Source organism: Camellia sinensis, chromosome 9, assembly GCF_055761805.1.
Source record: "Camellia sinensis isolate YWXY chromosome 9, ASM5576180v1, whole genome shotgun sequence".
NCBI lineage: Eukaryota > Viridiplantae > Streptophyta > Magnoliopsida > Ericales > Theaceae > Camellia > Camellia sinensis.
The window spans coordinates 156,163,989-156,186,684 of NC_138969.1; the positions used below are offsets into that span (position 1 = coordinate 156,163,989).

Here is a 22,696-nt window from a genome sequence, read left to right on the forward strand (position 1 = left end):
CGCATTGTCATGCATCTTTCATCTACATTTCAGTTCATGCATTGTCATGCATTCTCGTTCATGCATTGTCATGCGTGTCTCATTTGCATTGTTATGCATTTCAGTTTATGCATTATCATGCATGTCTCTTCTGCATTATCATGCAAATTCAGTATATGCATTGTCTTGCATTCCAATAACGTGCATTGCCATGCATCTCTTGTGTGCATTATTACGCATTTCAAACAACTCGCATTGTCATGCATCTTCTATTTGCATTATCATGCACGTCGATCTCTCGCATTTTCGTGTATTTCATGTGCATTGTCTCACACTAACTTTTCTCCACTCGCGTGCCGCGTGTGGACGTATCTAACTTTTCTCCACTCGTGTGCCGCATGTGGACGTAACTAACCCTTACTAACCCCCTTTCTCCCTTTTCGCATTGTTACACACATTGCATGCGTTTTCGCGTGTGCTTTACTTACATGTGTTTATGCACCCTTTTCCTACTGTTATACACATTGCATGCGTTTTCACGTATGCTTTACTTACATGTGTTTATGTACCTTTCTCCCCTTTTCGCATTGTTACACACATTGCATATGTTTTCACGTATGCTTTACTTACATGTGTTTATGCACCCCTTTTCACATTGCTACACACATTGCATGCGTTTTTGCGTGTGCTTTACTTACATATGTTCATGCATTTTTTATGAGGTTACACATTGCTTGCGTTAGCACGCTCGCTTTACTTACATGTGTTCATTCCTGCTATACACATTGTATGCGTTTCCGCGTGTGCTTTACTTACATGTGTATATTTGTTTTGCTTTACACATTGCATGCGTTTCCGCGTACGCTTTACTTACATGTGTTCTTGCATTTTTCAGGAGGTTACACATTGCTTGCGTTAGCGCGCTCGCTTTACTTACATGTGTTCATTCCTGCTATACACATTGCATACGTTTTCGCGTGTGCTTTACTTACATGTGTATATTTGTTTTGCTTTACACATTGCATGCGTTTCCACGTGTGCTTTACTTACATGTGTTCATGCATTTTTCAGGAGATTACACATTGCTTGCGTTAGCGCACTTGCTTTACTTACATGTGTTCATTCCTACTATACACATTGCATACGTTTCCGCGTGTGCTTTACTTACATATGTATATTTGTTTTGCTTTACACATTGCATGCGTTTCCGCGTGTGCTTTACTTACATGTGTTCATGCATTTTTCAGGAGGTTACACATTGCTTGCGTTAGCGCGCTTGCTTTACTTACATGTGTTCATTCCTGCTATACACATTGCATATGTTTCCGCGTGTGCTTTACTTACATGTGTATATTTGTTTTGCTTTACACATTGCATGCGTTTCCGCATGTGCTTTACTTACATGTGTTCATGCATTTTTCAGGAGGTTACACATTGCTTGCGTTAGCGCGCTTGCTTTACTTACATGTGTTCATTCCTGCTATACACATTGTTTGCGTTAGTGCGCATGCTTTACTTGCATGTGCTCTTTCTTACTTTACACATTGCATGCGTTTCCGTGCATGCTTTACTTACATGGGTATATTTATTCCTTGCTTTACACATTGTATACGTTGTCACGTATGCTTTACTTACATGTGCTCATGCTTTTCCTTACCTACACACATTGTATGCATTGTCGCGAATGTTTTACTTACATGTGTTTATACACTATTCGGTTTGCATTGTTATTCACTACTCGGCTCGCGTTGTCGCGCGTGCCCTCCTTGCATTGTTATGTTTGTTTCAAATCGCATTGTTATGCACACACTCGGGTTGCGTTGTTATGCACCCCTTCCACCCACATTGTCATGCACCCTCTCACTCGCGTTGTCACGCACTTTTCACTTGTGTTGCTATGCATGTTTCTAACAATATTGTACCTGTTAAGTTTTCTTTCTTTTTGAGGCACGATATTGTATGTACGGTTCATTTGAAGCTGGCACGACCAGACAAACCACACAGGTATTGTATTCTCTGCGTCAAACGTAGCGAGAATTATATAATTCTCTTACATCCTTTCTGCATTGTAATGTAGTTTGGTTTTTAGCCTGCTTAAAACTGTTGCATTGTATGTATTTGCTTCGTTACAGCCCTCTTTGCATGATCATAAGTTATGTTCGGCATCATGCTTGTTCTTTGCATCTTGCCCCTGCCTACGGGCACATATCTTGCTATCTTGCATGTTTGTCTAAGTCTTCGGCCTTGTCAGAAATGGGTCGTCTTTGGGTTTTGACATTCACTCCTGTCATTGTTATGACTTTCGAGTTCTGACAAAGAGGGGCAACTGTAGACACCCCATTTTTTACTGTCCTCAAGACTTGGACGTCATCGTTTGAACACTCGATGATCATCCATGTTCGTGTTCGCCTTGAGTTCTCGGAGGCTTTCGTTGCGCGCCTTACCTCAAGACCTCTCGACTTGTTTGTTTTGTGCTTGGTTGTATACCAAACACTTGTGTTTTTACTTCTGAGGGCAGGAAATGGCTTATTGGCCATCCCCACATCTCACCGGCCTTGGCTTGAGGCCACCAGCCCTCTTTTCTTGCAACCGGCCAAATATTTTGGTCGATCGGCAATGTTTTTGGTCGGCCGGCCATTTTTGTTGGTCAATCAGCCATATTTTCCAGCCGACCCCTTTCCATCTGCATTTGGTAAATATTTTATGCTACACTACAGGAAAATATAGCAAAAAAGACGGGGTTTTTAGCGACGCCGCGCCCCCCGTCGCAAAAAACCGTTTTTTGCGACGGTAACTTCTACTGTCGCAAATAATAGCCTTTAGCGACGGTACTGACCCGTCGGTAATGAAACTAAGCGGAGGCGTCGGAAATGGGGAAGTATTAGCGACGGTAAATAAAACCGTCGCAAAAAACCTTTTTTTTGAGACGGCATATGTCATTTGCGACGGCAAATTTCCGTCGCAAAAAAGGATTAATGCAAACGGCACCGTTTTTCGTTCTATTTGCGACGGTGTACATCATACCGTCGCAAAAAGTCCAAAAAAAAAACCCTCCCTTTTTCCTTCTGCCTCCCGCTCGATCCTCCTCACCAAATCCCTAACTTCACCCCCAAATTTCCCAAACGGCCTACGAGGAAGACAGCGGTGGTGCGGCGGCGACGGCTCCGGCGACAAGAGTGGTGCTCCGGCGACGACCCTCTCTCCCTCTGCGTATGCTCTCTCTCTCTCTCTCTCTCTCTCTCTCTCTCTCGGTCTGTGTATATATATATATGAATCTGTCTATATATATATATATGCAATGTATATAAATCTATATAAATCTATATATATATATATAAATCTGAAATGTATATAAATCTATATATATATATATAAATCTGAAATGTATATAAATCTATATATATATATATAAATCTGAAATCTGTCTATATATATATATAAATCTGTTTATCTGAAATCTATATATATAAATCTGTTATATATATATATATATAAATCTGTCTATATATATATATAAATCTGTCTATATATATGTATATAAATCTGTTTATTAATAACATACTTTAATTAAGAACATACTTTAATTAATAAATCTGTCTATATATATGTATATAAATCTGAAATCTGTCTATATATAACAGATTTGTCTCATGGTTATTAATAAATCTGTCTATATATATATATATATATAAAACTGTTTATTTTTTAATTATTATCAACATTTATCAATTATTATCAATTATTATCAATTAGTGTTTTTAAGTTTTTTTAATTATTTTTATGGTTGTTTTCATTTATATCTCTTCAACTATTATCATTTTTTTTTTCTATTTCATCCATAAATTATCAATTTTACCATTCAATCGTTCAAGTTTTTTATTTTTTTATTTTTTCCAAATCATATGCTCTAATTAGAAATAGTTTGTCAAAATCAGTAAAAATTATATGCATATATATATAGTTTGTCTAATTAGAAATAGTTTGTCAAAATCATATGCTCTAATTAGAAATAGTTTGTCAAAATCATATGCTCTAATCATATGCTCTAATCCTTTAAGTTTAAATTATCATTTTTTTTTTTCTATTTCATCCATAAATTATCAATTTTACCATTCAATCCTTCAAGTTTTTTATTTTTTTATTTTTTCCAAATCATATGCTCTAATTAGAAATAGTTTGTCAAAATCAGTAAAAATTATATGCATATATATATAGTTTGTCTAATTAGAAATAGTTTGTCAAAATCATATGCTCTAATTAGAAATAGTTTGTCAAAATCATATGCTCTAATCATATGCTCTAATCCTTTAAGTTTAAATTATCATTTTTTTTTTCTATTTCATCCATAAATTATCAATTTTACCATTCAATCCTTCAAGTTTTTTATTTTTTTATTTTTTCCAAATCATATGCTCTAATTAGAAATAGTTTGTCAAAATCAGTAAAAATTATATGCATATATATATATATAGTTTGTCTAATTAGAAATAGTTTGTCAAAATCATATGCTCTAATTAGAAATAGTTTGTCAAAATCATATGCTCTAATCATATGCTCTAATCCTTTAAGTTTAAATTATCAATTTTTTTTTTTCTATTTCATCCATAAATTATCAATTTTACCATTCAATTCTTCAAGTTTTTTATTTTTTTATTTTTTCCAAATCATATGCTCTTAAATAGGAATTTTAGACATTTCGTTAATTTGCCAAATAGGATGTCGAGTGAATATTTATGTGTAGGTATTATATTTAGAGTTACTTTGGTGAGATATTCTTGTGGATGTGTACAGATGATGGATAAGAGTTGGATTGATTTGCCAAATAGGATGTCGAGTGAATACATTAATGGGATTGATGAATTCCTTGTGTTTGCCTACACCAATAGGGTTGAAGGTTCGATGATCAGTTGTCCGTGTAGGAAGTGTGAGAATCGATACTATTTTGTACGAGATGGTGTACGGGAGCATCTGATTTTGAATGGTTTTTTTAAAAAATACAAACATTGGATTAATCATGGGGAATCTTACATATCTCTGCATAGTAATCGAGAGAATGAAACATTAGCTAATTTAGACATTGGAGATGATATGATTGGAATGATACAAGGGGCTATGGGAAATCCACATGTCGGTACAAGTGTTGAGGGTGATGAACCACAGGGGCCTGATCCCCGTGCATCTGAACCCCAGCTCGGTCCAAATGCAGAGACTGCAAAGTATTTCAAACTTCTTCAAGATGCACAAAGTGAATTGTATCCGGGTTGTCAGAAGTTCACATCTTTGTCATTCATTGTTCGACTTCTACATTTGAAGGTGCTTAATCAGTGGACGGACAAGTCTGTTGACATGTTGCTTGAGTTATTGAATGAGGCGTTTCCGTTGGGTGTGAAACTCCCGGACTCATATTATAAAGCTCAAAAGGTCACAACAGATTTGGGCTTCACGTATGAGACGTGGGATGCATGTCCCAACAGTTGCATGTTGTTTCGAAACGAGGACGCCAATCTTGATAAATGTGTCATATGCAACAGTTCTAGATGGAAATCAAATGGTGATGGTGGTTCAAATGGTCCTAACACAGGTGGCAAACAAGTAGCTGCAAAACAGATGAGGTATTTTCCTTTAAAGTCAAGGTTGCAGAGGTTGTTTATGTCATCCAAGACGGCCAAGTTAATGAGATGGCATGCAGAGGAACGAACTGATGATGGTGTCTTCAGGCATCCTGCTGACTCCCTTGCATGGAAAGATTTTGACCGTCGGAATATTGACTTTAGTAATGATTGCCGAAGTGTAAGGCTTGGCTTAGCATCTGATGGTTTTAACCCATTCAGGACGATGAACATAGTTCATAGCACTTGGCCTGTTGTGCTCATTCCATACAACTTGCCGCCATGGATGTGCATGAAGCAACCATTTCTAATTTTATCTGTGCTTATTGACGGCCCGAAAGGACCTGGTGACAAGATTGATGTTTATATGCAACCGTTGATTGAGGAGTTGAAAGAACTATGGAATGAGGGTGTGTCAACATTTGATGCATCAACAAATCAAATGTTTCAAATGCATGCAGCTTTACTGTGGACAATTAGTGATTTTCCTGCATACGCAAACTTGTCAGGATGGAGCACTAAAGGAGAATATGCATGTCCTTGTTGCAATAAGGAAACTACATCGTGTTGGTTGAAGCATAGTAGGAAACAATCATACTTGGGTCATCGCAGATTTTTACCTACTGGCCATAAATTCCGGAAGGATAAAGTATCATTTGATGGTAGTCGGGAAGTCAGACTCAAACCAAAATTGTTGTCTGGAACTGAGATGTTGCTACAATTAGAATCTGAGGGTATTTTAACCCAATACAATAGGGATGACCTTAAGGAGAGGCATAGGAGACAGGTAGAGAAGGAGAAAGCTGGACATCGCACCCATAGTTGGAAGAAAAAGAGTATCTTTTATGAATTGCCATATTGGGAGCACAATCTAATAAGACACAACCTCGATGTGATGCATATAGAGAAGAATGTTTGTGACAATGTGTTGTGGACAATATTAGGGGTTGCAGGAAAATCGAAGGATGGTGTTAATGCTCGGCGTGATTTACAAGATATGAATATTAGAAAACCCCTACATTTGCAGTTAAGAGGGTCGAATAAAGCCTATTTACCACCAGCACAATTCACGATGACCAAGGATGAGAAAGATTTGTTCTTGAAAGTGTTGAAGGAAGTAAGAGTTCCCGACGGGTATTCATCCAATATATCACGTCGTGTGCGCTTACATGATAGAAGCATTGGGGGTCTTAAGAGCCACGATAGTCATATTCTGATGCAACAACTTATTCCATTGGCTATTCGCAGATCGTTACCGAAGAATGTAATTGAACCCTTGATTGAATTGAGCAATTTCTTTAGACAATTGTGTTCGAAAGTGAATCGTGCGACGGATTTGCAATACATTAAAGATCGTATCGCTGTAACACTTTGTCATCTAGAGAAAATATTTCCTCCGAGTTTTTTTGATATAATGGAGCACTTGCCTATACATCTAGCTGATGAAGCGTTATTGGGTGGAGCGATTCAGTTTCGATGGATGTATCCAATTGAGAGGTATCTTCATACTTTGAAGCAATACGTGCGTAATAGAGCTCGTCCTGAAGGATCAATTGCTAAACGATATCTTATGGAAGAATGCATAAATTTTTGTGCACAATATCTCAGTGATGTGGAAACCAAATCTAGTCGACCCGTGAGGAACTATAGTGGTGCTGATAATTTGGGTCATGCTACTGGTGAAAACACAAGCTTTTATCTTGATAATACTTCTTGGGTACAAGCTCATCGGTACATCTTATGCAATACAAGCGCGGTTCAACCATTCATAAAGTAGGTTAAGTCACTCACTCAATATTTTATTATGTTTATTGAATTTTCAACTAAAATTTTTGTATGGCTAAAATTTCAATCTACACAGCAAACACCTTGAAGTACTTAAGCTCAAAATGCCTCGTGTCGACGATCATCAACTTCGGCGTGAACATTTTGAAACTTTTCACATTTGGTTCAAGGAACATGTATGTATTTAACTCTATAGATTCTAGTTACTTAAGTCGATCTACATTTTAAATTTTACATTTCGTGTTAAATAGGTCCAAACTTTGCGAAGGACTACTGATGTCATACTTTCTGAAGAGCTTATTCTATTGGCAAATGGTCCTCATAACCTGGCAAGGAGGTTCAACGGGTATATACTGAATGGGTTTCGGTATCGAGTAAAGGCCATGGATGATCGTCGAGCCACACAAAATTGTGGTGTAGCTTTGAAGGCAGATACCATAAGTTATGCTAGTCGAAAAGACAAGAATCCTCGTCTGGGGTCTGTGTACTATTATGGACAATTGACAGATATTGTTGAGATTCGATATTCCAATGAGAAGAAACATGTGTTGTTTAAGTGTGATTGGATTGACAACATTCACGGAAAGAAAGAAGATGTCTTCAATTTCACGTTGGTGAACTTCAATCATTTGTTGTACCGAGATGATCGAATTACCAATGAACCTTTCATCTTGGCGTCCCAAGCAGAGCAAGTTTGGTATGTTGCAGACCCGTTACAACCAGACTGGCAAGTCGTGGTGAAGATGTCTCAAAGAGGTTTATTTGATATGAGTTCAACTGATCCACAAATCGAGCCATACATGAGCCAACAATTGGAAGAAAATATAATGCTTCGTGATGAAGAAGTTGGTTGGGTGAGGGAAGCCGCAGAAGGGGAAACAGTTGATGTTCAAATAGGCTGATATGTAATCAACATTAGTAATTCAATTAAGGCCAAGGTTGTAGTTAATCATCAATTTCTTAATTTACTTTGTCTTTGTAATTGTATTAGTTCAAATCATGTCATATTATAGTTGATGACAAACCATTGTCTATGTTTCTAATGTCAATTAATGTTATATTGCTTGAAGATTATTATGGGAAGGAAGAGGAAGCCTGATCATCCCCCGCGCATGATGTCTGATGTGCTACATAACAGGACATCAGTAGCACCACCATTAGAGGAGGCATCACATCGGCCAGCATCGGAGGGGCCATTAGTGCCACCAGCATCTGAGGGGCCATTACCACCGTATCGACCACCATCAGTGGCACCACAGCAGCTACCATGTACTCGGCCTCCACGCCTACCATCGGTGCGTCCACCATCAATGGCACCACAGCAGCTATCATCATCAGCTTATGAGCCATCCGCAGGTATTTAAATTTGCTTTGAGTTGCATGAAAATTATTTACACATACATTTATTTATGCTCATTATATATAACTTGTTTATTCTCATTGTATTTTGCAGACCCTTCGACTTCTTCACAGCCCACATCAGGTTTATTTGATATGATTTGTATTCACATTATTTAAATTTGCATTTGGTTGTTACCATTGCATATTGTTTATTATTATTGTATATCGCAGGTCATGTTAGTTCTTCATCGACCTCGACTAGGCGTGGTAGAGGATGTGCCAAGGGCATTAAAGAGTGGGGTACTGGTAAAAAGCTGCACATACAATTTGATGGAAATTACTGCCCAATAGGAGATAACGTGGCCAAGTTAACTACTCAACTTGGCATTATTGTTCGGAATGGTAACATTGTTCCTCTTACTTTTGTTGACTGGAACAGTGTGCCTGATGATATTGTTGATGCTATCTGGAAGGATGTGAAGGTAAAAGTATATTTTTGTCCACAAATTCGAATTCCAAATTTGTGTTATACTTAGCCTTAAACTTTGTGTTTTATAGGACAATTTGAATATATGTCCAGAGGAGTACAAGCCAATCTGCATGAAAAACTGCAACAGCATATGGAAGGATCACAAGAACAAGCTTAAGGCTAAGTATTTCAAGCCTAGAAGCTCTGATCCTAATCTGAAGGATGATGTTCCTATGAACGTTGTGCCAAGCCAGTGGGAACAACTTGTAGAGTATTGGCGTACTTCCGATGCTGAGGTATACAATTACGTTATATTTATGATATGTAAACATACAAATCATATTTACATACTTACATTTGTTGAACTTGTTATAGAAAATTGCAAGTAGGAACGCTAAAAATCGGCGAGCTCACGGCATAGCTCATACCACAGGGCGTACTACTTTCTCTCAGATACGGCATGAGGTTTACATTTTATTGTTTTATTTTTCTATATAAATAAACATTGTATATTTGCAAATTATTTGGATTCTAATTTTCATATTTCTAAAAAAAAATTTAGATGACCAGTAAGGGGGAGTCTACTGATAAGATGAATGTTTGGCTTATGACACGTAGAGTAGATGACCCAGAGGTTATCCAGACCTTGGTAGTTTCCAAACACCTTTGATTGTATTTAAAGTTTATTTTTTGTGTGTCAACCATCTTAATTTCGCGTATACTTGTGTGTCTTATTCAATACAGGATGAGTTTAAGCGTCAACTCTCTATGCTACCTGAGGATGGTCGGACTTTGGAGGCTAGGAATGCCATTTTCCATGAGTTGATAGGTCATGACAGACATGGATATTGTCGCACATACGGGAGAATCGTGCCTCGCAGAGTGGTGTATAAGGATGGTGCTGGGCCATCACAGGCAACACCCCATCCATCGACTATTGATCAGATCACGCAGCAGGTTCGTGCTGAGCTAAGGGATGAGTTGAGGGAGGAGCTGCGAGCAGAGTTCTCTACACATTTGCAGCAGATGAGAGCTGAGATGATGGCCCTTGTGTCACAGGGGGCGAGTGTGGATCCCAACAGACAGGTTCCATATAAACATCACAATTGTTTGATAGTTCAATTTTCACTCAAGATTATGTATGAAATTCGAATATGATTAACACATTATGCACTGACTAACATAGGTTCCTGATGCATCGAGTGGCCACCGGGCATTTAGGGAATCTGCAGAAGACGAGAATCCATATACACCACCACTAGAAGATCAGGTATACAATTTATCTTTGCATTCTAAGCTAAAATACATCTTTGTGTTTCAGAAACTTGAATTCGAGGCGTTAACGCCCCAAAATCAGCAAACGGCGTCGGTTTAGGACAAAACTTGGCACACACGACCGCCTAGGCACGAGAGACTTGTGGGAGAAGACGGGGCTCGAATCGGGTTCCCGGTTTGGGAGTTAGAGCCGGATTTCACTTTAGGTAAACAACTTCCTTAAGAAACTTGAATTCGAGGCGTTAACGACCCAAAATCAGCAAACGGCGTCGGTTTAGCACGAAACTTGGCACACACGACCGCCTAGGCACGAGAGACTTGTGGGAGAAGACGGGGCTCGAATCGGCTTCCCGGTTTGGGAGTTAGAGCCGGATTTCACTTTAGGTAAACAACTTCCTTAAGAAACTTGAATTCGAGGCGTTAACGCCCCAAAATCAGCAAACGGCGTCGGTTTAGCACGAAACTTGGCACACACGACCGCCTAGGCACGAGAGACTTGTGGGAGAAGACGGGGCTCGAATCGGGTTCCCGGCTTGGGAGTTAGAGCCGGATTTCACTTTAGGCAAACAACTTCCTTAAGAAACTTGAATTCGAGGCGTTAACGCCCCAAAATCACCAAACGGCGTCGGTTTAGCACGAAACTTGGCACACACGACCGCCTAGGCACGAGAGACTTGTGGGAGAAGACGGGGCTCGAATCGGGTTCCCGGCTTGGGAGTTAGAGTCGGATTTCACTTTAGGCAAACAACTTCCTTAAGAAACTTGAATTCGAGGCGTTAACGCCCCAAAATCACCAAACGGCGTCGGTTTAGCACGAAACTTGGCACACACGACCGCCTAGGCACGAGAGACTTGTGGGAGAAGACGGGGCTCGAATCGGGTTCCCGGCTTGGGAGTTAGAGCCGGATTTCACTTTAGGCAAACAACTTCCTTAAGAAACTTGAGTTCGAGGCGTTAACGCCCCAAAATCACCAAACGGCGTCGGTTTAGCACGAAACTTGGCACACACGACCGCCTAGGCACGAGAGACTTGTGGGAGAAGACGGGGCTCGAATCGGGTTCCCGGCTTGGGAGTTAGAGCCGGATTTCACTTTAGGCAAACAACTTCCTTAAGAAACTTGAATTCGAGGCGTTAACGCCCCAAAATCACCAAACGACGTCGGTTTAGCACGAAACTTGGCACACACGACCGCCTAGGCACGAGAGACTTGTGGGAGAAGACGGGGCTCGAATCGGGTTCCCGGCTTGGGAGTTAGAGCCGGATTTCACTTTAGGCAAACAACTTCCTTAAGAAACTTGAGTTCGAGGCGTTAACGCCCCAAAATCACCAAACGGCGTCGGTTTAGCACGAAACTTGGCACACACGACCGCCTAGGCACGAGAGACTTGTGGGAGAAGACGGGGCTCGAATCGGGTTCCCGGCTTGGGAGTTAGAGCCGGATTTCACTTTAGGCAAACAACTTCCTTAAGAAACTTGAATTCAAGGCGTTAACGCCCCAAAATCACCAAACGGCGTCGGTTTAGCACGAAACTTGGCACACACGACCGCCTAGGCACGAGAGACTTGTGGGAGAAGACGGGGCTCGAATCGGGTTCCCGGCTTGGGAGTTAGAGCCGGATTTCACTTTAGGCAAACAACTTCCTTAAGAAACTTGAATTCGAGGCGTTAACGCCCCAAAATCACCAAACGGCGTCGGTTTAGCACGAAACTTGGCACACACGACCGCCTAGGCACGAGAGACATGTGGGAGAAGACGGGGCTCGAATCGGCTTCCCGGTTTGGGAGTTAGAGCCGGATTTCACTTTAGGTAAACAACTTCCTTAAGAAACTTGAATTCGAGGCGTTAACGCCCCAAAATCACCAAACGGCGTCGGTTTAGCACGAAACTTGGCACACACGACCGCCTAGGCACGAGAGACTTGTGGGAGAAGACGGGGCTCGAATCGGGTTCCCGGTTTGGGAGTTAGAGCCGGATTTCACTTTAGGTAAACAACTTCCTTGAGAAACTTGAATTCGAGGCGTTAACGCCCCAAAATCACCAAACGGCGTCGGTTTAGCACGAAACTTGGCACACACGACCGCCTAGGCACGAGAGACTTGTGGGAGAAGACGGGGCTCGAATCGGGTTCCCGGCTTGGGAGTTAGAGCTGGATTTCACTTTAGGCAAACAACTTCCTTAAGAAACTTGAATTCGAGGCGTTAACGCCCCAAAATCACCAAACGGCGTCGGTTTAGCACGAAACTTGGCACACACGACCGCCTAGGCACGAGAGATTTGTGCGAGAAGACGAGGCTCGAATCGGGTTCCCGGCTTGGGAGTTAGAGTCGGATTTCACTTTAGGCAAACAACTTCCTTAAGAAACTTGAATTCGAGGCGTTAACGCCCCAAAATCACCAAACGGCGTCGGTTTAGCACGAAACTTGGCACACACGACCGCCTAGGCACGAGAGACTTGTGGGAGAAGACGAGGCTCGAATCGGCTTCCCGGTTTGGGAGTTAGAGCCGGATTTCACTTTAGGTAAACAACTTCCTTAAGAAACTTGAATTCGAGGCGTTAACGCCCCAAAATCACCAAACGGCGTCGGTTTAGCACGAAACTTGGCACACACGACCGCCTAGGCACGAGAGACATGTGGGAGAAGACGGGGCTCGAATCGGCTTCCCGGTTTGGGAGTTAGAGCCGGATTTCACTTTAGGTAAACAACTTCCTTAAGAAACTTGAATTCGAGGCGTTAACGCCCCAAAATCACCAAACGGCGTCGGTTTAGCACGAAACTTGGCACACACGACCGCCTAGGCACGAGAGACTTGTGGGAGAAGACGGGGCTCGAATCGGCTTCCCGGTTTGGGAGTTAGAGCCGGATTTCACTTTAGGTAAACAACTTCCTTAAGAAACTTGAATTCGAGGCGTTAACGCCCCAAAATCACCAAACGGCGTCGGTTTAGCACGAAACTTGGCACACACGACCGCCTAGGCACGAGAGACTTGTGGGAGAAGACGGGGCTCGAATCGGGTTCCCGGCTTGGGAGTTAGAGCCGGATTTCACTTTAGGCAAACAACTTCCTTAAGAAACTTGAATTCGAGGCGTTAACGCCCCAAAATCACCAAACGGCGTCGGTTTAGCACGAAACTTGGCACACACGACCGCCTAGGCACGAGAGACTTGTGCGAGAAGACGGGGCTCGAATCGGGTTCCCGGCTTGGGAGTTAGAGTCGGATTTCACTTTAGGCAAACAACTTCCTTAAGAAACTTGAATTCGAGGCGTTAACGCCCCAAAATCACCAAACGGCGTCGGTTTAGCACGAAACTTGGTACACACGACCGCCTAGGCACGAGAGACTTGTGGGAGAAGACGGGGCTCGAATCGGCTTCCCGGTTTGGGAGTTAGAGCCGGATTTCACTTTAGGTAAACAACTTCCTTAAGAAACTTGAATTCGAGGCGTTAACGCCCCAAAATCACCAAACGGCGTCGGTTTAGCACGAAACTTGGCACACACGACCGCCTAGGCACGAGAGACTTGTGGGAGAAGACGGGGCTCGAATCGGGTTCCCGGTTTGGGAGTTAGAGCCGGATTTCGGTTTGTCAAAATTATTTACTAAACTATCTTTCTAATTATATAGTAATCAATTTTTTTTTATATTTTTCTATAATTAAAATATTAACACATTATATGGTTTTTAATTATTTTTATCTTGTTTTTTTCAGATATTTCCTGAGTAGCAGTTGGCTTTTTTCTGGAATGCGGGCGTATCAAGATTATGACTAATTTTTGTTTTTGTAACCCACGAACGAATGAAGACGAAAACTTTTGATTTTGATTTTGATTTTGATTTATGTTATTTAAATTTGGGAGCAACATTATGTATGTATTATGTGACGTTATTGTTCTGAATTTTTATTTCTGTATTGCTATGAATTGAACAATATTATTAATTTTCATTATTTGTCAATTTTTGTTTATGTACGTATTTATATTATTCTGTAATTTTTCAATTTTTTATCTAATACAGGTTATTTTAATTTTTTTATTAATTTATCAACAGGGTTTTTTATTTTTTTTTTATTTTTTGAGACGGGAGAAGAACCCGTCGCAAAAACCAGTAATAGGCTTTTGCGACGGTACCAACACAGTCGCAAAAGATGCCTTATTGAATGTACAGGACACCTTTAGCGACGGTAAACCATGCCGTCGCCAATACTTATATGATGCCAGAGCCTTTAACGACGGTAATTTTCCCGTCTCAAAAAATCACTTTTAGCGACGGGAATTACGTGCCGTCGCGAAAAGTGATTTTTCCACCATTATTTGCGACGGGAAAAATGGCGTCGCAAAAAACTTGGCATACCGTCGCAGAAACTAATGGCGACGGTACATACCGTCGCCAAAGGTCTTTTGCAACCCCGTCTGTCGCGACCCCCCCTTACCGTCGCAAAAAGCCAAATTACCGTCGCAAAAGACATTAGCGACGGGCTTCTGGGCATTTGCGACGGCCGTTTACCGTCGCAAAAAACAAGTTTTTTTGTAGTGCTAGTTGTCACAGCTGGCATCCACATTTCCCCCCTCCATACACGTGTATGGAGGGATTTGTCTCTTGTTTAACTTCTCTTGGAAGCTTGAGGATTTGAACCTCTATAAAGAAGGAGCCCCTCCTCTCTCCTCCAGGTTCAGAGAATTAGGGTTAGGAAGTTTGTATCTATCTATCTCTATAATTCCATCTCTTTGCCTTTGTGTGTGTGTTTTGTGCTCTAAAGTGACTTTTGTTCACACTATTGCACACAAACAACTAGTGTTATACCATCCTCGGTTGCTGAGGCTCTAAGGAGTTGTTATTAGGGTTCTTGGGCTGGTTTTAATCCAAGGAAGGTGCTGGGGTAGTGTTCTTGGAGAGGTTCTTCAAAAGTGAGAACATACTTTTTTATTCCCCATTTTTGCACAAGCTTTTAGCCTATCTTGCCTATTGTTTTAAGCTTCGACTATAACTGATAAAAGTTATGATTTTGTGTGTTTTAGAACTTTGTTTAAGGTCACTTTGAAGTTTGGGGTTGTCTCCCCCTCCCCCCCAAGGCCTTGTTAGGCCTTGTTTTAGGCCATACCTTTTGGCCATTGTTTTGGTCTTTGCATGACCTCTCTACCACTGAAATCCAGAGGATTTTCAGTGTTAGAGAGGTGGTTTTGAGGTCCTGAAAAGGAGAGGGTCATCCCCTCTCCTTGTTGTCTTTAAAGCTTGCATAAATGGCTTATGTTGTAGCATGTTTACCTAGCTTGTTTTAGCTCCATTTCAGCATATATTAGGCTTTGTTTTGCCATGATACACCTCTGTTTTGAGTTGGTTTAGACATGCCATGTATGTTTCATACACTTGTCTTGTAATCCCATGATTTGGCCTTAGCATGCATCATGTTGTAACATGTGCTTTTAGCATGATTTTGGCCCAACTCCATGAAGCTTTTAGGCTTGTTGTAGCATGCTTAAGCTCTGTTTTTCATTGATTTGGCCATGCTTGCATTGTTTTGCATAGCTACCATGTAATCTAGCTTGTTAGCTTTGAGTGTCCAAGTTGCTAGCATGCTCTATGTAGATCATTTCAGGGGTTTGGCATCACTTATAATGTTATTTCAGTCCATATTTCATGCTTATGAACTTACATTTATCACTCCTTTAATGTCTTAAAGAGTTTGTGTTTTATGTCTCAATTGGACTTGTAAATTATTATTTCAGTTTTTCTATGTTCTTTTTCTTTGTGTTGATGAGTGTATTAGATTTAGGAAGCTGGTGAAATGCATCTAGTTGATATTTATGATATGTTATTGGATAATGCTATAAATCATTGGTTTTTGTTTCAATTTTGTTGCAATATGCTCCGTCCATCACTTTTTGTTAGAATTTGGAATGGAAAAAGAGTACTTGCAAAACTATAGGGACATTTGAATTCTACTTTGCTCCTCCTAATTTTGCACATGATTTCATCTTCCGTTCATAATGTTAATAACGAATGACGGAGGGACCATATTGCAATAAAATTGAAAATGTAAGGGTCAAATTGTCAAATTGAAATTACGAAGATTAAAGTAACACTTTGCTTAAATTATAGGGACATGGTATAATTTACACTAAAAATAAATTTCATAAAATGAAAAAAATAATAAATATATATGCATATTCATATAATAATAATAACAACAAAAATCAAGTACATCTCAATTTAGTCTTATGTGTTTAAATGCCAATTCCATACTGTTAAAAATGGGAACTGATATGGATTAACTAGGCGGATCACGGGGCTGGTGTCCACCTCGAATCACATTATGCTTTAAGCTCGCTGTACTTTCAGCCAACGGCTAGAATGCCAGTGTTGGTCTTCTTCTATCTTTCTTGCTATCCTTTTGTTTTGTTTTGTTTTGTTTTTATTTTTTTTGTTTTGGTGCAGTGTTGTATCAGCGGAGATGAAATTATTGTGTTAGTTTTACAATGAAAACACGCATGTACATTGGCGACACTTCTAGCAGATTTCTTTTACCTATCAGAAAAAAAATATGTTAAAATATATTCTATGAATGGTCTTTTTCTGGAACTGTGCTTTTGCTTTACATATGAAAGATGGAAATTCTTTAAATGAACCATAGGAATAGATGATGATCAAATGTTTGCAGTATTTTCCATTGAAGTAAGCGTGGTAACATTGGTTTACCTTGACTCCATGCCTTGGCAGTTTCAAAGCCCAAATTGAAGCCTTGTATTTTTTTTGTTGTCTTGGTTCTTGATCTTTGTCCTGTTTATTGTTTATTTCTAGTAGGATTGGGTTTTCACTGCCTTGCCATTTACTCTTTTGGCAGACTTATCTTTTCTGCATTCTGGCCTTATACTTTTTCTTCAATTATTTTGTTTTTAAGTATAGTGTCATTGAATTTGCAATATCCATGCTAACGAATTATATGAAATAGTCGTGACTTCTGAAGATAAGATAATGCTTCATTTATGCTACTCACACAGTTATACTATTAGGCACCCCTTTACAAGTAACCCCAGGTCCTGAGCTTGGCATCAGCAGCTCATATGGTGAAATTCCAGCACCACATCTATTTGTGAGGCTTGGGTCTGAATTTCTCTTTTCGATGTTCTTTTCAATCTTTTTGATCTCCATTGAAAATCTATAGAATGCCTCTATAATTTGAGGATCATCTGACCAAGTTGAACAGTCTTGTCTTTCTCCAATATACTGCTCATCTGGTGAATGTGTTGATATTATTTCAAGCAGAGCCATAAATTGTGTTGCTTGGAACATACTTGGCAACGATGTTAAGAAGTACCCTTGTGGGTCAGCTACAAAATTTTCCCAGTCAGGATCTTCTTGTTGAGGCACTAGTCGTCTCATTAGTGGTGAGCGGTTTGGAACATAACCGCCATAGGGATACTGCCCAAAGTTGAGTGCAGCATGTTGTGCAGATACAAGCCATATGATGGTGGTGAGAATTTTGGTTAGATCATGTGGAGTAGACAGCGTGGGCCACCAAGTAGCATCTCGAACATCTGCATGGCCCACATTAATGGACTCATTGTACCAGGCCTGCAGCTCCATGTCAGTGTGGATCAAATTTGCCTTTGGGTAGTAGTAATTTACATACTCAGAAACCAGATTTTCTATAGCAGACCAGATAAGGAGTCCATCATTTGCATAAGGGTAGTCCTCAATAAATAATCTTAGTCCATGAGGTTGTGTTGGGTCTGGTGTTGCCACCCCTCTGTATAGAATTTAATTAGTCTGTTAGTTTAACTAATCATTTGATAAATTATTACAAATCAGAGAAGAAAAAAAAAGAAAGTTTGATAAATTAAAAAAAAAAAACCTTCTTATTAGATCTGCTGGAAGGCCCTCGAGGTCAAAGCGCCAGCAATCTCGGTAGGCAGCGCAAGAAATCTCCATGCAATATTTGCCTGCGGTAAAGAAGTGTTCAATGGACCCTCCCGCATTAATGAGTGTCTCACGAGCCATCGCATTTATCTTCATTGTATATCGCATGTGGGGATCAAGAAGCTTGAAGATAGGGTGCATCACACTCAACTGGCGGTGAGCAGCTATTATGAATGGTTCCATGCATGCATGGGTTCTTAACCTGTTGAGTGTTGGATTATCAGTTATATGATCAGTTTGTTTCAGTGGCTAAGCTTAGTGGAAAATCATATTTGTGTCCTTGTGAATGTGCTTGACCCAAAGGGCTAAAACCTAGCCTGATAATTTGTGTAGATGTTATTAGCTTTGACGTGACCCAACCTAATGATAATAACATAATTGAGGAGTTGAAGAAGGCAATGAATGCATTAGTTATAACCCTAGAGTTGAATTGCTAGTTACTTGGACTAGACCATAATTTTGGGTCCATGCTTGATCCAAAAAAAAAAAACAAAAAATGGGCACCTCCTCTTCAAGGCCTAGTTCAACTTTATGTCATATAGGCTCTAATTTTTTGTGCTGTTATTGAGGCCATCCTCTCTCCAATTCTAGGGTCTTTGTGACAAACAATACTTAAAAATGGGCTCGTTTACAGTTCAGTGAATTTTGAAAACTATTTCCTTGTCTTCTTCTTCTTCTTCTTCTTCCTCTTTTTTTTTTTTTGGTGTGTGTGTAAACTAAAATTGACCCCAAACAATATATATTTTTTAAAAGAAAAAAATAAAAATAAAAATAAAAATGGTGGCTGGGGTGGGAATATGTGGCTTTGTGCGAGTTAACCCTTGTATTCCCATGGTATAGCCTAAGTCTGTGTTTGGTTTGAATATATGAAAAGAGATTTGAAAAGAAAAAGGGAAAAAATATGTGAAATATAGGTATATTTTATTATATTTCATCTATATTTTTCCTTTTCCTTTCTAAATTCCTTCTGAAATCTCCCAACCAAACACAGTGTAAGAAAAAATTAGAACCAAAAAATAAAAACTATGCAGTATCTCTACACTTGGCCAATATGAAACTTAGTATTCCTGGGAACGGTTTGCCTTTTACCAGTGATTAACAAGTTGGTGAACCCCGGAATCATTGGAACTAACATGGGCTTTGGCAAGTTGCCAAAGCCAATTGGTGGTGGCATCAATTGGAGGGGTGAGAACTTGCTTCGATGGGGAAGTTGAATCCATTTGCGGGAGACTCAGCTCAATTGCAATAGGCTTTAAAGTTCCTTTTGGGGTCAAAAAGAAGATTGTTCGGGTTCCATAAGCTTTCCGATCATCAAGAGCATTTATTCTGTTGAGAAATGGAAGATATATATCGTGGTAATCCAATATGAACAGCTTGTTCTCATCTAATGCCTGGTAAAACAAAGAAAAAGAAAGATGATCATCAAGAAAATAGCATTTAATGTTGTGAGTATTTTATGTCGTGATTTAATAAATGTGATTGATTTATGAAGTTTGTTGCAATGTTATTTATAAATAAGATGCTAAAGGATGTGGTCACGTGCATGAATGGTTTGCCTATCCTTTTGAAAAATTCTGGATAAGAGGAGCAGAACTGGCAAATACTTCAATTTTTTTGTCAATTCATTTAAAATAAAAATTAAAAAAATGGGTTATAGTAAAGTTAGGATCATGCTTCATGGCTGAATTGGTATTATGGTTCAAGTTTTTTTTTTTTTCTTTTTTTTTGAAATTTTAAACCCTGTTTTTATCCTTGTAGTTGTTTTCCACAAGAATGTCCTTTTGCCCATTTTTTTTTTTTTTACATTTAACATGCATATAATAGAAGCTAAAATATGTTGTTCTCATTCAAATAAAGAGAAGACTTTGTCATACCTGTTGTATGGACATTCCACAGAGATGACCAATAATATGTTCTTCTCTCAGTGCTGATTCTTGTGGACCATAGACTGAGGGATCAAGTTTGCTTACTGGTGGAAACACCTATTTGAAAATTTGAAATAGAACATTTTATTTATTATAAAAGAAAAAGAAAAGAAAGAAACCCTTGTGTTTTCCAAAAATGAAAACAGAAAACAAAAAAACAGAATTAGGAAAATCCTTTCTTCTACATACCTTCAGCTTCTCTATGTTCAAAGGGTTTATTCCTGCCACAGCTTGTCGACCGAATTCATCGTCCCGTAACCAGGATGTGTCCCCTAAATTTAAAGACAGGTTTTTTTCCCCAAAAATTTATTATGTCCAATTTAGGGAAGAAAACATAAAAGTTGTTATGATAATGAATTTGGAAGAAGCAAACTCAATTTAGCACTTACTGGTGAAGCTCTTTGGAGGATTAAACTTGACAATTTCTTCTAAGAACTCTTGAATATTACCGAGAACCTTTGTCAACACAAGTTTATTCAGAAATTTATCCTGGGACTTCTTTTTAAGAACTGGTTGGCTTTTGTATAGACTGTTAATCTCAGAAAACTCCTTAAAAACATCATTTTCAGTATGGATGTATGCTATTAAAGAAGGAACTATATTACGAAGTGTTCCTTTTAACTTTCCTGCTAAGAGTGCTTCCTGCTTAGGATCCTCCAATGCTTCATCTCTTGGCACATATATGGACTTGAATCCCTCCACCGGGTTTTCTGCATTCACGTCTGTGACATGCCAAACGATAAATAATCATATCATTATGCATTTGAGGTTCAGTTTCTGCTATTTGTTGTGAAATCTGAAAATAGATAGATTGCACTAGTTGATCGTGCCCAATGTGTAGTATGTGAAAATTTTTGCATGAGCTTAACACCTGGATAAAGCTTTAGATATTATTGACACAGATGGTTCCAACCAAGAAAAAAAGTAAAAAACAAGAAGAAGAGAAGAAGATAGTGTTTTGATGTTCATGATGTTTAAACCATATAAAGCCATAGAACCTTTGAGTTATCCTCACCAGTTTTTGTGGATGGACGTCCTGTCCGGCAACGTCTGGGATGCGGGTCCTCTTGACCTCCAAGTGTTGGTCTTGAATATTCAGTTCCTTTATCTGGATTTCCTAGATCATTATACATATCATAGTCATATATTCTGTCTGACGGCAACCTGAGTCCCTTTCCATCACCCCTCAATTCCTGTAATTCCTTAGCTCTTACCTTGTTCAGTCCCAATGGTGTTGTACAAGGTAAATATGCCTGTCAAATCCAAGAAAGGTTACAACTTTACTTTTTAAGCCAATGAATCATTTCTTGTGGAGAATTTGTTTTGATGTTAGATACATGTTTGAATTGTATATACACATCTGATGCAATCTAACCACTGAAAACTTTTTAGTTTAAATGGTTGTACATCCAAAATATTGAACAGTTACATTGTTTCTGTGGTGCTCGCTGAAAGATTATCATTTTAAGACTCCGTGAAAGAGCTATTTGCTGCTTGTATGAATTGGTATGCAACACCAATTTATGATAGCTCTGTAATTCATAACTCAATGATACTTATTGAAGTATAATTTTATTTTATGTTTTGAAAAACTAAAAGTAGAAATATTATCATGGTTAATGGATCAATGGGATGATGGACACTTGGATTCTACCTTGTTAGTGAAGAAGATCCTTTTGTTGGAATGAACATTTGCCGGTTGAACCCAAGAGTTGCAGGCAAAATGAACAAACCTTTCAAAGGAGATGCTCACCAAGAAGAACTCCTTTGGATATTTGTTATACACTGTGATGGCTCCTGGCACCCCAAAATCAGACTCAACCTTAAATTCAACCTGGTAAGTGTTCTGCTTCGTTCCAACTTTTAGGCTCTTCGACAAGTCTAATACAGCTTCTTTGCTCAGCTTTGGCTCCATTGTCTCTTCAGTACAAAAAACATGTTAGCTTTTTAAACAGAACAGAAAGAAGGAAAATTTGATGTTAGTAGGTTTACTTACTTGGATCTAGTTCAGTGCTCATAAGCTGTAGAACAACACCTTTTTCTGCTGCTGCAGGGTAAATGAAACCATCGAACCGACTGAGTATCATGTCCATTATACCAACCTTCCTACTGTTCCTCACAGTCACTGTTGCTTTCATGTTCAACATCAAAGGTTTTTCTTCCACAACTTTTATTGACTGTGCCTCAACAAGAGCTGCCTCAGGGGTCCTCACAATCTTCCTCAGGTATAAACTTTTCTTCTGCGATTGAAATATAATGGAAGGGGAAATTAGGTTGTTTTTTTGTTGGATTAAACGGACATCGAGAAGAAACTGAGAAGAATTTGATGTCAAAGAGTGTGCATTCACTATGAAGGAACTCATAGTGATTAGTTCTGCTAAAGAATATAATACAATCT

At 39.3% G+C, this 22,696-nt stretch overlaps 2 protein-coding genes across 2 annotated transcripts in view; one reads left to right on the plus strand and one right to left on the minus strand.

The window, feature by feature from the left end:
• LOC145799845 (uncharacterized) overlaps positions 1-16,251 on the plus strand; it is a 49,409-nt gene extending 33,158 nt beyond the window's left edge. The window contains exons 4-12 of the mRNA XM_082889474.1: positions 8,444-8,729; positions 8,827-8,856; positions 8,946-9,196; positions 9,273-9,479; positions 9,559-9,648; positions 9,746-9,832; positions 9,928-10,269; positions 10,370-10,453; positions 16,183-16,251. Coding sequence (XP_082745600.1) covers positions 8,444-8,729; positions 8,827-8,856; positions 8,946-9,196; positions 9,273-9,479; positions 9,559-9,648; positions 9,746-9,832; positions 9,928-10,269; positions 10,370-10,453; positions 16,183-16,251 — 1,446 coding nt within the window. The remainder of the gene's footprint in view (positions 1-8,443; positions 8,730-8,826; positions 8,857-8,945; positions 9,197-9,272; positions 9,480-9,558; positions 9,649-9,745; positions 9,833-9,927; positions 10,270-10,369; positions 10,454-16,182) is intronic.
• Positions 16,252-17,412: 1,161 nt separating this feature from the next.
• On the minus strand, positions 17,413-22,696 carry LOC114304608 (linoleate 13S-lipoxygenase 3-1, chloroplastic-like). Its single transcript, XM_082888746.1, has 9 exons — positions 22,295-22,696; positions 21,953-22,218; positions 21,314-21,551; positions 20,688-21,020; positions 20,488-20,570; positions 20,248-20,355; positions 19,463-19,764; positions 18,309-18,575; positions 17,413-18,203 (listed from the first exon to the last, which is right to left on the minus strand). Exons 1-9 carry the CDS (start codon positions 22,659-22,661, stop codon positions 17,447-17,449), a joined length of 2,721 nt encoding a protein of 906 aa, XP_082744872.1. The 5' UTR covers positions 22,662-22,696; the 3' UTR covers positions 17,413-17,446.

Bases quoted from the DNA above. Each gene is read 5' to 3' on its own strand.
- LOC114304608 (XM_082888746.1), bottom strand. From the start codon at position 22,661: ATGAGTTCCTTCATAGTGAATGCACACTCTTTGACATCAAATTCTTCT. The intron at 20,571-20,687 runs GTAAGTGCTAAA...CTTTAAATTTAG, and splicing joins TCCTCCAAAGAGCTTCACCA to GGGACACATCCTGGTTACGG. The intron at 18,204-18,308 runs GTTTTTTTTTTT...AATTCTATACAG, and splicing joins CCAGCAGATCTAATAAGAAG to AGGGGTGGCAACACCAGACC.